A 14,482-nucleotide genomic window follows, 5' to 3' on the forward strand; every position below is an offset into this window, starting at 1 on the left:
GAGCCCTAGTTGCTTCAGCCTTTCCTCATTTTCTTCGGCCTTCTCTAGGATTACCATATGGCTGTAGAAAAAGGAGAACACATCGATCCAGTCCAGGCTTCGCTTCCATTTGAAAGCAATGGAAGCAAAACCCAGACTGGCTCAACCTGTCCTCCCCCCCTCTGGAGTCATACAGTAACCCCATGGATGAAGTTACTCTGAGGCATATCCACCTGGAAATAAGTCATTTTCCATTTCATTACCTGCTTGCTTCAACAGTCTTGTATTGCATCTTGTTCAACTGTGTGATATGGAGAAGATTCCTTTAATTTCATAGGCCGTACTACCCTCGTGGTAATGTATGGGGCTGTCAAGAGTTTCTGGTCTTGCTTTCCTTGCGTGTCTGACTGAGTGCTAGGATGGCTGTACTAGGAGCTGGTGCACCACACCTCTCGTTTTTCCAACTGGTCCTCTTGGGCTGGTATTAGGACACCCAAACGGTGTCTTATTATTTGTTTTTCAGACTAAGGAGGGAACAGCATACATTCTGCTCATAGTGTGGGACAGCCTCCTTCCTGACTATCCAGAGGTGTAGAGGTGGTGAATCTGTTGGCTGGAGGAGAGTCTGGATGGCTTCCTTGGCCTAGGAGACCAACTTTGGATAGTGGTTTTCATTCACAGGGTGAGTCCTTGTTGCTGCTGTTTTTGCATGCATGATTGTGTGTGAATGGAAGTGTGTTTATTTTAAACATAATGTGTGTATGTTTTACATGACTACTTCATCCATGGGGTGTTTGTGAGTCTGGCCAAGTCGTTCAGTCACACGACATGTCCATTGTTGTGCTGTTATGACTGTAATGGTATGTTGTTGTAAAGCACTGTATGTGTGTAGGCTGGATAAGGGGACATGGATGTGGCACTTGCTGTTGTACATGTTTTCTTTTCCTGCTTTAGTTTGGTGTCTTTATAATACATTAGGTTAATTTGTATTGATTTGTTAAGTTGTAATCTGCCTCGATCCCTGTGTTTGGTGTAAGTGGACTATAAATGCCAAATGATAGGAATATAAACAGGTAGTCTTGTTACTTTGTTTAATCGTCTGCAGTCACTAGATTTTTACTTTCTATCCTGTATTGTGTTTTCCTGCTTGGGTCACTCCTTGCTTTGTACTCTGTTTTTCAGTCTTGATGTGATGTCTGAGACGAGTGCTGTCATTTGCAAGATAGGGCTAAAGTAAACCTTTAAATACAGTTTTCCTTATCTTCTGTTCCTTCTTTTTCAGCTCCACCATAATACTTTGGTCCTCCAGGACTTGCAGGGTTCAGAAGAGTAAGAAAATTCAGGTCCCCCATCTCCAGCAAAAGATGGGTTGGGAAAGGGGGGGGAGAGCCAGGTGTGCATCAGCCCTTCAGGAGAAGGCTGAGGGAGTCATTTTGTGGGGTTTTATTGTTCTGTTTTGCTTTTGTATGTAAGTAAATATTTTATATCCTTTGTGTATCGGTTACATGTTTTTGGTTTGTTGTTTGAGCAGTTGTGTGTTGTGCTCAGTGTGAGATGAAGGATATAAGTGGTGAGGTGCTCATGGATGTGTCCTGTTTGATATAATAGTAGCTATAAAGAGAATAGGAAAAGAGTGGCATGCATGTCGTATGGGGTAGGAGAAGCTTAGATTACCCCTAGTGGTAAAGAGGCAGTAGGATTGAAATTGGGTAGATTAGGTAAAAGCTATTATGTCTGTCTGTCATAATATTTGTTTCTGTATTAATGTCGGCATTAGGGGTAGGCCAGAATAAAGATAAATGACCTTGTCCTTCTGCAAATGTGGATTTGGGTGGGAAACTCTAGACATTATCAATAACTAGACAACAATTTGTTTTGTAGTGTTATCTGCTAGATCAGTGGTTCCCAAACCTGATCCTGGAGGCACCCAAGCCAGTCGGGTTTTCAGGATACCCACAATGAATATTCATGAGAGAGATTTGCATACACTGCCTCCACTACATTCAAATCTATCTCATATCCTGAAAACCTGACTGGCTGGGGTGCCTCCAGGCTCAGGTTTGGGAACTACTGTGCTAGATGCATTTGAGCAGAGGGAAAGATGTTAGTGGAGTGTCCACGATGGTTTCACCTCTCTAAATGTCTTTTTATCCTGGCTGCTAAATATTTTTGAAGAACAAAAGAAAAGCTATGCCGAGTCAGACCAAAGATTTGACAGTAGCCAGTCCAAGTCACTAGTAAGTACCCAACAGATATCAAAGAATAGCTCCATTTCTAGCCGTTTTCATCCAGAGAGGAGTGGTAGCCTTCCAAGATCTAGGAATTTGTCCAAACCCCTTTGAAAAGTAGCTGTGTCAGATATCTTGACCACATATTTTGGCAACATTCCACAGCTTGATGGTTGGTTGAGTGAAAAATGACTTGTTCCAATTTGTTGTAAATCTACTACCTGTTAGTTTCTAGTCCTGGTACAGTTTGATGTACAAATTTCTATTTTCTTGTTGACTGGGTTCCACCATGCTCATGATGCTCAGATTCCCTCTGTCTTCTCTTTCCCAAGCTGTAGAGCCCTAATCTGTTCAGCCTTTCTTCACAAGGGAACCGTTTTTGTCACCCTTCTCTGTACTTTATCCAGTTCTGCTAATTGTTCTTTGAGATGAATTGACCAGAACTGTACACAATATTCAAGATTTTACAAAGTTCTTCAGGTGTCTCCATAGCCTTTATTATTACTGTCACCCTTTAAACTGAAGTGGGTTTGTGGCTTGTGTAAAAACTGACATTTCCGTGAGGGACTACCTAAAAGAGTGATATATAAGGCTTGTTTAGTAATGTAGGCAACTTAGGGGCCCTTTAACTGAAGGGCAGTAAAATTTGCAGTTATCACAATTTAATGTGGGGCTTTATTGCACAGTAGCTGCAAATTGTATACAGTGGGGTCGAGCCAGCATTTTCATATGCAGGTCCCATGTTAAAAGTGCCAATTAGCACATGGTACCTGGCCGCAGTTAACACGGCAGCGCTTAAAAAGCAATTCTATAAGCTAATTCCTAGTTTAAAGAATACTAAAGCTTAGGTGTGTAATTGTTGCCGATAACTACTACTACTACTTATGTGCGTAAGTGTTCAGCGCTATTCTATAAACAGTCCAAATTCAAAAGGATTTAACCAGGCGGGAGAGGCTCCTGCCTAGTTAAACCCTTCTGAGCGACCCAGCACACGATATTCAGCAGCACTTAACCAGTTGGTGCCACTGAATATCACCGCTAGCCGGTCATCTCCTAACCAGTTAGGTTAGGAGCGGGACGGTGGGCGGAGTGCCTATTTAGCCGGTTAGCAACGATTTCAGTCCGCTAACCTAATTTTATGTGTGTTGGTAAAGGTGTCTATCACTCCTTATCTTCAAAAAAGAATCTTTGAAAAGTGAAAGGTAGTGGGCTTTATAAAGACCTTTGATGGGTTTTGCGAATGCTGTTGCTTCTGGACGACGCTGTTTGCCAAGACTCCTGAAGAAGGCAATTATAGTGCCGAAACATGGTACCGTGTTGTCATCCTTTATTAAACTTTGTCATTCATAATCGGCGTCTTTGGTCTGTTTTGAAGAGCCGGTTCCCACTCCTTGTCTCTTCATGCAATTCCCTGTGGGATATTGGTGTTCGTTTCCACTTTCACAGATTTTCTGTGCCTCACAGTTATCAATGCAGACAGCTGGAATGATCTTATCCTGGTAGACAGCTGTTTGTTTTTCACTGCATGGAAGCTCCCAATAGGAAGACGAGAAGAGCGAATAGCACTATTATCTAAATACTAGATAAACAGAGGCACAGTGAGCATAGTAGAAGCCTATTCTATAAACAAACCTAGGTGCCCAGGATCAATTATAGAATACTAATATAATTAGCTATCAATGCACCTAACATTTAAGTGGACATACTTATGCCAGCCACAGAGGAATTTGCATAACTTACAGTGTTCACAAGTTACATGCATAAGGGAAGGGGAGGCACCCATACTCCCCCCCGTGTATGCCCTCCTTGCAAATATGAGCTATATAATGTAAGTGGGTATTTTCCAGAATAACCCTTAAGTGCTACACTATCTTTTATTTATTTAAGTGCATACATACCTGGATAAATGCTAGTATAAACATTCATTCTCAATAAATCAACTTCCCATCAGACTCAATTGACTTTCTCTGTACCTCAGTGGTGCCACTCGCTATTATACCAACTTTTATACAGCCTAATGGTTAGTGCAGTGGGTTGCGGACCTGGGGAATCGTGTTTGATTCCCGTTACTGCCTGATGGACAGCAGTGGGTTGAGATCCTGGAGAAATAGGTTCAGTTCTCTCTGCAGCTCCGTGTGACGCTGGACAGGTCGCTTAACCCTCCATTGCCCCATGTACAACAGTAGTACAATGTACTACTTATACTTACGACTGTGAGCCCACTAGGGACAGACCCAATGAAACTGTAAAGCGCATGATCTAAGCGGTATATAAATACTGAAATGAATGAATAAATACCACTTCAACAAGTTTCCGATATGCTATTTAAATCAGACCAGAGTACTGAATGTTATGGTGCTTTATTCAGAAATATGACTTTTTAAATTAGAAAACTACGATTATTGAAGTTCTTCCAAAGCCGGGGCAAGATGCACAGATGGCAAGTTCTTATAGGCCAGTCTCTGCTCAATGCAGACATTAAATTCTTTGCACAAATAGGCTGGATATTATGAATTGTTGCTTATGGAGAGACTCTCAGTTAAAACTACAGGGTTATTCCTTGAAAGTGTGTTTTCTTTAAGGACAAAACTTATTTCTTTGAATCGGTTCAACTACGCAGCTTTTTAAACTCACAAGGATCTCTGGGACCTATTCCAATTTAGATCACAGGTTAGAAATTAATGGTAGAAGGATTATATTACTTGTAGTAGTTTAACTAGTTTCCAGCTTCCTCTGGTTTCTGTATATCTTGGATCTTCCCAAATATGGACTTTGAGCCTAGAAGATAATTTCCTTTTGTTTCTGTTTTTTATTTCTTCAGGTTTTATTTTGTTTGTTTGCGGGGGGGGGGGGGGGGGGGGGGTTGAGTTATTTGTGAATTTCTAGGCTGTTTTCTTACAAAGATGGTATCTCTGTTATATTTTCACAAGTTTATAAATACATTTTTGTTGTTAAAAAAGGAACTACAGGGTTACAAGCCCGAAAATATGTTCTAAAAATTTGGGATCCCTACTTTGAATACTTTAACAATCGGCTTTGTTGAATGTTTTGAAGATCCTGAGCCTATTCCCACTCCTTGATAACTGGGAGGCACATTTGGTGCCTGTTTGATGGAGGGATGCTGTTGCAATCAGAAAACGCAGTTCTTTATCTGATCGATCCATGCATGTTGCTGTGATCTCTGTCTAATCTGACAGACTCCCTGGATATTTTGCTCTGTTCTCTTATTACTCTGCATAGTTCTTTCAGCCTTTTGATTGGATAGAGACCATTGATTTTCTAGCACTTTTCAGGCAAGAGAATACGCATCACTGAGAGAGGCCTTGGGGAGATGAGAGAGAGGAAGTTTGGGGGTATAAGTTGTGAGGGTGGGGGAAAATTAAAAGAGTGCAAACTGTATTGACTTTAATCAACAGGGTTCAAAGACATCCGTTTGAAAGAATCGCCACCCCTTTCCAGGTGTACAGCTGGACGGCGCCCCAGGCGGAGCATGTCATGGACTGTGTGCGGGCGGAAGACGCATATACATCCAGACTGGGTTATGAAGAACACATTCCTGGACAGGTATCTTGTGCTCGCACAGAAAGATCAAAAACAAAAGGGACGCAGTGGGCGATAGTAGCACATTTCATATCAGAAGCACAGTTTGCTTGGATTGGGTAATGTGTATCATAAGTGGAACCCACACAAGATTCATCGTGGGAGATTAGTGATAAAAGTGGTATTTGCAGGCTGTTCCCATGGTTCAAGTGGTACATGTTAATCCTGGGAAGATGACGGCCACTACAGTGATAGTCCCTGCTAGGTAGTGAGGAGTGCTGAGGGTAAAGCTTTTGGAATAGGCAGGATTATCTAGTCCTATGCAAGTATACTGTGTGGATAGAGAGACCGAGGAATGAATGAGAAAAAGGAGGAAAGGTATTTTTTACAATATGGCACTTGGAAATTGAAAGCAGTGTCCATCACAGATGAGCATCTTACCTGGTATCTGGGCAGCACCTAGGCAGTCTCCAGTCTAACTGGCAGGTTACAGTGTGTAAGCTTTCTGACTCAGCTCAGCAGTGTCATCTGTGGTGAATAAGCTTATCAAGATGGCAAAAACCTATATTCATTCCCAAGATGAGAGATTTCCCCCTGTTATTACCTGTCTGGGACATGTGTCTTGCATTGGGTTGGACTGGTAAACTCTGCAGCTAGGAGAGCGCAGTGTCAAACTCATTTGAATAGAGTGAGGCGATGCTATGACTTGTTTTTAAAAATAAAGAAAACGATGGCAGGTAAAAGTCATACAGCCTATTCAGTCTGCCCGTCTTCATCAGCAATGAAGCTGTTCAATCCCTTCCTGTCCTTCATACATCCCATATCTTTTTCAATTCAGATAGTCCTTATCTCCACGACCTCCACTTGGATGCTGTATTATTCCTGACTCTGGCCCCTTTCACCTTCAGGGCTTCCTTCCCATTACAAAAGGCCCACCATGAAGATATTTAAATGTCTCTATTGTATCTCCCCTCTCCCACCATTCATCCTAAGTATACATATTTAGCTTTCTTGTGCTTTATGATGACCACTTACCATTTTAATAGCTGTTCTCTGGACCGACTCCATTCAGTTTATATCCTTTTGAAGGTGCAGTCTGAGATCTGACCAGAAACTTATACACAGGCACTATTTCTCTCTCTCTCCCCTCCCCCCCCTTCCTTTTTTTTTTGCATTTATTATTATTATATATATATATATATTTTTAGTATTAAATCTTATCTGCTCTCTCATTCTCCCTGTCTCCTCAGCTCGAAACCTTGGGGTCATCTTTGACTCTTCTCTCTCCTTCTCTGCTCATATCCAGCAGATTGCCAAGACCTGTCGTTTCTTTCTTTACAACATCCGTAAAATCCGCCCCTTTCTTTCCGAGCACTCTACCAAAACCCTCATCCACACCCTTGTCACCTCTCGTTTAGACTACTGCAATCTGCTTTTTGCTGGCCTCCCACTTAGTCACCTCTCCCCTCTCCAGTCGGTTCAAAACTCTGCTGCCCGTCTCATCTTCCGCCAGGGTCGCTTTACTCATACTACCCCTCTCCTCAAGACCCTTCACTGGCTCCCTATCCGTTTTCGCATCCTGTTCAAACTTCTTCTACTAACCTATAAATGTACTCACTCTGCTGCTCCCCAGTATCTCTCCACACTCGTCCTTCCCTACACCCCTTCCTGTGCACTCCGCTCCATGGATAAATCCTTCTTATCTGTTCCCTTCTCCACTACTGCCAACTCCAGACTTCGCGCCTTCTGTCTCGCTGCACCCTACGCCTGGAATAAACTTCCTGAGCCCCTACGTCTTGCCCCATCCTTGGCCACCTTTAAATCTAGACTGAAAGCCCCACCTCTTTAACATTGCTTTTGACTCGTAACCACTTATAACCACTCGCCTCCACCTACCCTCCTCTCTTCCTTCCCGTTCACATTAATTGATTTGATTTGCTTACTTTATTTATTTTTTGTCTATTAGATTGTAAGCTCTTTGAGCAGGGACTGTCTTTCTTCTATGTTTGTGCAGCGCTGCGTATGCCTTGTAGCGCTATAGAAATGCTAAATAGTAGTAGTAATGTTCTAGACCATTCCTCAAGCTTTCCTGGATCCCTCTTCATGCTATCCATACCTTCCAGGGTGTCTTCCCTGTCATAGATTTGCTATCGTACACAAAGAGGAAAATTATTTCCTTTTGAAATACTGTCTACAAAATGATGAAAACAGCTGGACCAAAGAGAGATCCTTGTAGTACACCACTGGTAACATCTCTATCCTAAGAGTGTACTTCATTTGCCACTATCCTTTGTCGCCTTCCAGGCAACCAGTTTCTGACCCAGTCAGTCACTTTAGAACCTTATCTAAGGATGTCAAGCTTATGGTTCATCTATGTGGAACCATGTCATACACTTTGCTGAAATCTGAGTACACCACATCCATCAATCTAGCTTGCTGGCCACCTAACCAAAGAAAGTGATCAGCTTTGTCTAACAGGGCATACCTCTAGTGAAGTGCCTTCTGTCTTAAATGTAACAAGTGGCACAAGTTTGACAACTCTTGTTTGAATTGAATAATGAAACACAAATATAGTTGCTGTGATTTGGTCAAAGTTTGATATGAATTCCTATTTGCTGTCTCTTTCCCTTAAAACTTTGACTCCCTTTCAGACCCGAGATTGGAATGAGGAGCTGCAGACCACCAGAGAACTGCCACGCAAAAATTTGCCAGAGAGGCTTCTTCGGGAGCGAGCCATTTTCAAGGTGAGGGGGTAAAATTGCAGGAGCATCGTCATAGGCAGGCAGGATTTTCATAGTTGCAGTGCACAGCACATCTGAAAGGTTTTAGGCCCTAAGAGTTATAGTTTTCCATGTTAGAACAAAATGTGTGTGTGTGTGTGCACGCACACAGGTATATGATTCAAGCTCAAAATATAAACAGTGAAATAGCTAAAACTGATCTGTCCTGAGATCCTTGAACAATGATTCCTACCCATTGCTTTGCTGGGACACCTTTGCCATGAGGCGTGACAGTCTTGCTATTGCAACCTGAATTCAGAGATCCTGCAAGAGGCCCACCACTGACAGTGCCTCAATTCCAGGAAACTGTCACTTCTGACTCCTGTTACCTGGGCTTTACTCAGACTTTGGTTTCTCTAGAGCAGGATCCGACAATGCTGTGGCAGGTTTTTGAGGTGGATAAGTAACCAGGATGCACCAAGTTGATGCTCATCAAACCAAATTTAAGGTGTAGAGCCAGGGTTCAAATCCCATGTTGAAACATTAGGAGAGCATGTAAACCTTCAGCATATTTTGTGATATCTTCTTTGCTACATGTTGTATAAGTATATGTTTTTGAAAAGTCTCAAGATTTTTGTGTAAGAGAAATTCCTCATGTTCATTCGCATGATTTAAAATCATTCCCTATTAAGTCACTTAGTTGCTGCATGCCTTATAGGTCACACTGGCTTAGTTTATTGGTCAAAATCATTTTTTACATAGTAACATAGTAGATGACACAGATAACGACCTGTACGGCCCATCCAGTATACCAACAAGATAAACTTGTAGCATAAGGTTGCATGTTTACCAGTAACCAAACTATGACAGTAGGTTACAGAGCTTAGGCTGTTCTGTCATGGATTGATAATTCTGCTGTAGACAACCAGGAATTGGTCAGACATGGTAGATGCAAATCCTTGTGGTCCACAAATAGTGCGACATCACACAGTTGGCCCTTTGAGAGAAATATTATCATAGTTTTGTTGTTGTCTTACTCATGAGTTTGTCTCCACTCAGGTCCACAGTGATTTTACAGCTGCTGCCACAAGAGGTGCAATGGCGGTGATAGATGGCAATGTCATGGCCATAAACCCTAGCGAAGAAACCAAGATGCAAATGTTTATCTGGAACAATATCTTCTTCAGTTTGGGCTTTGATGTCCGTGATCATTACAAGGACTTTGGAGGTGACAGTGCAGCCTATGTGGCTCCCACCAATGACCTAAATGGGGTACGAACCTATAATGCAGTGGATGTAGATGGGCTTTACACATTGGGCACAGTGGTGGTGGACTACAGGGGTTACAGGGTAACAGCGCAATCCATCATTCCGGGGATCTTGGAGCGTGAACAGGAGCAGAGTGTCATTTATGGGTCCATAGACTTTGGGAAAACAGTGGTCTCGCACCCCAAGTACCTAGAGCTCCTGGAAAAGACTAGCCGGCCCCTAAAGATCCAGAAGCACAAGGTCCTGAATGACAAGGATGAGGAGGTAGAGTTGTGCTCCTCCGTGGAGTGCAAGGGTATCCTTGGAAACGATGGCCGTCATTACATCCTGGACTTACTGCGCACATTTCCTCCTGACCTCAACTTCTTGCCCATGGAGAGAGAGGAGATGCCAGAGGAGTGTCAGAAAATGGGATTCCCCAAGGAGCACAGACACAAGCTTTCCTGCCTCAGGCAGGAACTCGTGGATGCTTTTGTGGAACACAGGTACGCTCACTACATAGCCTTTTCTTGATTCTGAGGAGCCACAAGTCCTGCTTGTGTTAAGAGCTGTAGCCACACAATTAATAACTATCAGTTCAGAAAGTATATTTAATTACTGTAGATGTGTGTGTGAGTGATTATTGTACTCCCCTCCACGGGTCTGCTAGTACACCACCACTCCTGCATTTCCCCCTTAAGTTCAATGCCCTGTGTTTATTTTTGGGCCAAGGTGAATGACTGTTCAGAACTGTACCAACTTTTGTAGTAATTTTCTGGGAAGGATGTCTCTCAACTGGTGTAATAGATCATTGTTACTTGGCACTTCAGCTGCAACCCGCCCCCCTACACCTCCTAGGTCTCCCTATACTACTCTGCCAGATTGAGTCCAGATTAATTATGCCCCCAGCCCCACCTCTCATTCTCGGCATACATGGTGTAAATGAGTTCCTGTTTTTGACTCTTGTGAAGATCACCCAAGCATTTACACTTTTGATTTCTTTGGATTTTTATATATAAACTCTTCACTAAGGTCATATATAAAACAAAACAGAATAATATCTTCATCTGTGTTTTCTCATTTCATTTGTAAATGGGTTGGATTTTCGTGGTTCTTTGCAAGGATCCTGGGAGTCAATGGCTGGATAATGGAAGGGTGAACTTTGGAAGTAGAGAAGCTGGGTAGAGCATGTTGATGAAAGAACATGGTTCATCCCTTGGCCATTTTGGGATCACTTAACATTTCTCGCTACCATAAGGGGAAGAAAAGGAAAGAGAATTTGACATTGAACTTTATCATCCTGACTGTCTCCCTAGATACCTCTTATTCATGAAATTAGCAGCTCTCCAACTTATGCAGCAGAAAAACAAGGAGGAGAACACCAGCGCACTTGAAAATGGTGCTCCACCTACCCCAGAAGACGGGGAGAGCAAGAACCTGGAAAACCTGCAGCGGTCCGAAGATGGTAAGAAAGAGGAAGGTGTTGCGGGATTAGCTCAGGTTAAAGAGCTGGCGGAGACCATGGCCTCTGATGACAGAACAGGTACTTTGCACAACCTGGAACTAAGATGTTCTCCTTGGCTTTTGGCCTGGGGTACTGCATGATGATTAATGTGCAATCAACTGTGAAATAAATCACTGATAATCAGGCTGATGTGGTATTTGTTTTTGGTACCACATCTTACCCTGTCCTTTTTTGTTTGTTTTTGTTGTCTAGAGCAATATCATTTGGGGTACATCAGAATGCATACTTGCCAACTCTTTGGCATCCCCAGTTATAGTCGTCAAAAAATAAGGATATTTCCACTTTTTTGTTCTTTCTGTTTAGCAGAGGTAGGCTGTTTGCCTTTTATCTGTCGTAGAAAGAGAAGCCTTGCCTCTAGTCCTTTTTCTTGCTTGAGATGCAGCAACACTTAATGTTGGATAGTCTCCAGAGATCCAAATATGATGGGGGAGGTGGATTAGCATGCTGCCTCTATCTCTCAAGCGTTGATAACACTGGTTGTATCAGTCCACCAGTATTGGGCAGTCAGAAGAGAATGATTCACAGCTCATGAAAGTGTTCCTGTTAGCATGTCTGACTTACCCTTAATATAGTTGAGTAACATACTGTCCGTCTCGGCCATCTGTTGCTTCATTAGACTGGGGAAATGAGGATGACACATCATTAGGTGATCGCTCACTTTTATCTCAGTTTTAGTCACTTTTGAAGCAGTTTTAGGCTCTAGGTGGAGGAGATGATGGGGTTAGAAACCAATTACAGGAGCTCCTGAAGGGGAGTAGTAGTGTTCCTGGATACTCACTTTTTGAGGTTCTTCTAATTGCTAGGTGTCGAGCCAGGGTTTTAATCTGATTGTCATCCAGCCACTATTTTATCTGTGGAAATCACAGCCTTCCGTTGCACACAGTTCCTTTGACCTTCCTCTGGATCACTCAGGTAATTGTCCCAAAATAGGAGGAGGTGAAGTTCAGTGGGTTCAGATTGTCCGTGGAGCACAGGGACCGTGGTTCTCTCATCCCCCTGTCTGAGAGTGGGGAGCCCCTGTGTGTGATACCTTCTTTCCATTTTACTCTTCATGGCAACTTTTCCTTTTGCTGTAGATTTCTGCCTGCTTGTTTTAAATCTAGCACACGGGCCTACTGCGACACTGTTAGAAAAATCTCTACATTTATATTGGGAGTCTGTTAAGAAGCAACAAATGTAAGAAATGTAGGGCAAAGGACTGCATTTGTAGACGTTTTTGGGGGGGGGGGGGGGGGGTGTCACATCTAAAGACTCAGGATTATATTTGTGCTTTGAAATTCTTCAATCCTTTAAGGGCTGTCAGACCAAGCAACAAATGAGGCCTGAGCATCAGGCATCTGTAATGTTGGTTTCTTTGATTTATGCATGGTGGGTTTTCACTGGTGAATTAAAGGGTTATAGACTGAGTACAGCTTAAATCCTGCACAGACATCCCCACACAATGCTGTCAGTGTTCCTAAGCCTGCCTTGTCCCTACTTTCCTTGAACGGAGAGCATAGTGAGGTGTTACTCTAGCTGCGGAGCTGCCTATGGTTCCTTTAGAGGCCTGGGCTGGAATAAACACCAGTCCCTAGAGATAGAAAGACAGCGTAGAATTCCACTTTCTTAGCAACAAATTCTTCATCTCACTAGAAACCAGGGAGATGCACATTCCCTGACATATCTGCACCCTCACACTTGGCCATAAGGAATGTTTGTAAGCATGATGCTGTAGCGGTGATCACAGCATTCAGAACAAGTCACTTTATAGTGGAGGTCAGCATTCCCACAGAGCAACCTAGAACCAGATGTACTGCCGCACGCCAGCCACAGAATACCAGGTTCCTATAAGTCCTCTGTTCCTGGTTAAATCTTTTACAGAAGGAGTATTTAATGGGAGTAGTGCACCACTGTTTGGTTTTCCAGTGAGCCACAGCTATGCATAGTATTTCAAAGAGCCACTGTGGTATTCTATATTGTCTCTGCCCCTTACGTTTAAATATTATTGCGGCAGTAATCATTCGCATGTATCGGTGTAAAATTTATCTGTGAATCCTGTGTCTGGCCAAAGCATGCATAGTTCAGAAACTCCAAAACTACATGTTGCCTCTCCCAACCTAAAAAAAAGTTAGAATTAGAGTTAACTTGAGGTACTAAAGAGAGAGAGAGATTGATGTAGGAGAATGCATAGTATTTTAATCACAAGCAGAAGAGAATATTTAACCTGGTTTATAATAATATGATCAGTTAATGGATCTGGATTATTGTCCAGAAACAAAACTTTAGTCTTCTCTGGATTTAATTTGAGCTTATAATGTAACATCCAAGTGCAAATGACAGAAATACAACTCTGAATAGCTGTAGAGATATCTAAGAGTAAAGACATTCTCCAAGGACAAGCAGGCCATAATTCTCACAATTTGGGTAACGTGATCCCACACTGCCCTCTGACCTTCTAACAAGCTTCAACAGAGCTTTTGTGATTGCGAGACACGCTCCACTGCGCATGCATAAGTGCCTTCCCACCCGCCGCAAGAGTGCAGTTACCGCAGTTATTTTTCTACCACAGTGGGGAAATAGCTGCTTTTTGTAGCTGCTCTTCACAGTCTGGTCTGGAAAGAGCTTTTTGGTGCCTTTTGGTGTGGGGTTTTTTTTCGGTGTGCCCGTGTTTGGGTTTTCTTTTTTCCCTCTTCCCTTACAGTTTTTAGTTCTTTTTTCACAGATTTAAGTTTCCCTTATTTTCCGCGTCATAAGAGCAGGAGTAACCATCAGACCAATGGTCCATCTTGCCCAGTATCCTGTTTCCAACAGTAGCCAAGACAGGTCACCAAGTACCTGGCAGAAACTCAAATCATGGCAACATTCTACGCTACCAGTACAGAGCAAGCAGTTTGTTCCCCATGTCTGTCTCAATAGTAGACTATGGGCTTTTCCTCCAGGACCTTGTCCAATCCTTTTTTTAAACCCAGATATGCTAACTGCTGTTACTACATCCTCCGCATTTAGGCCTTTACTTCAGCTGAGTTTTTCCCTTTCTTTTTTTCTCAGGTGCCTTGCCCCTTTTTCTGACACCATCGCTTCGTTTGATTCGGCTGCAGAGGTTTTTCCCTCCATGTCCACTCAAGTTCCCAGTGGCTTCAAGCACCATACCCAGTGCAATTGGACCATCTCTGACAGGGACACCCCTTCTTGGTGTCTCCAGTGTTTAGGGCTCGACCATAGCCCTGCTAACTGTGTCCTCTGTCTTCAGAGAAGCTCAACGC

At 42.9% G+C, this 14,482-nt stretch overlaps 1 protein-coding gene across 5 annotated transcripts in view; it reads left to right on the forward strand.

Moving 5' to 3' along the window:
* The window catches only part of CLUH (clustered mitochondria homolog), a 152,167-nt gene that overhangs the window by 81,129 nt on the left and 56,556 nt on the right, over positions 1-14,482 (forward strand). For 4 of the 5 annotated variants that reach the window (XM_030186225.1, XM_030186226.1, XM_030186223.1 and 1 more), the window contains exons 8-11: positions 5,624-5,771; positions 8,399-8,491; positions 9,527-10,221; positions 11,032-11,258. In XM_030186225.1, the coding sequence (XP_030042085.1) occupies positions 5,624-5,771; positions 8,399-8,491; positions 9,527-10,221; positions 11,032-11,258 (1,163 nt within the window). The remainder of the gene's footprint in view (positions 1-5,623; positions 5,772-8,398; positions 8,492-9,526; positions 10,222-11,031; positions 11,259-14,482) is intronic. The other variant, XM_030186224.1, reaches the window with a different exon arrangement.

The sequence above is a fragment of the Microcaecilia unicolor genome, chromosome 13, assembly GCF_901765095.1.
Source record: "Microcaecilia unicolor chromosome 13, aMicUni1.1, whole genome shotgun sequence".
Classification (NCBI taxonomy): Eukaryota; Metazoa; Chordata; class Amphibia; order Gymnophiona; family Siphonopidae; genus Microcaecilia; species Microcaecilia unicolor.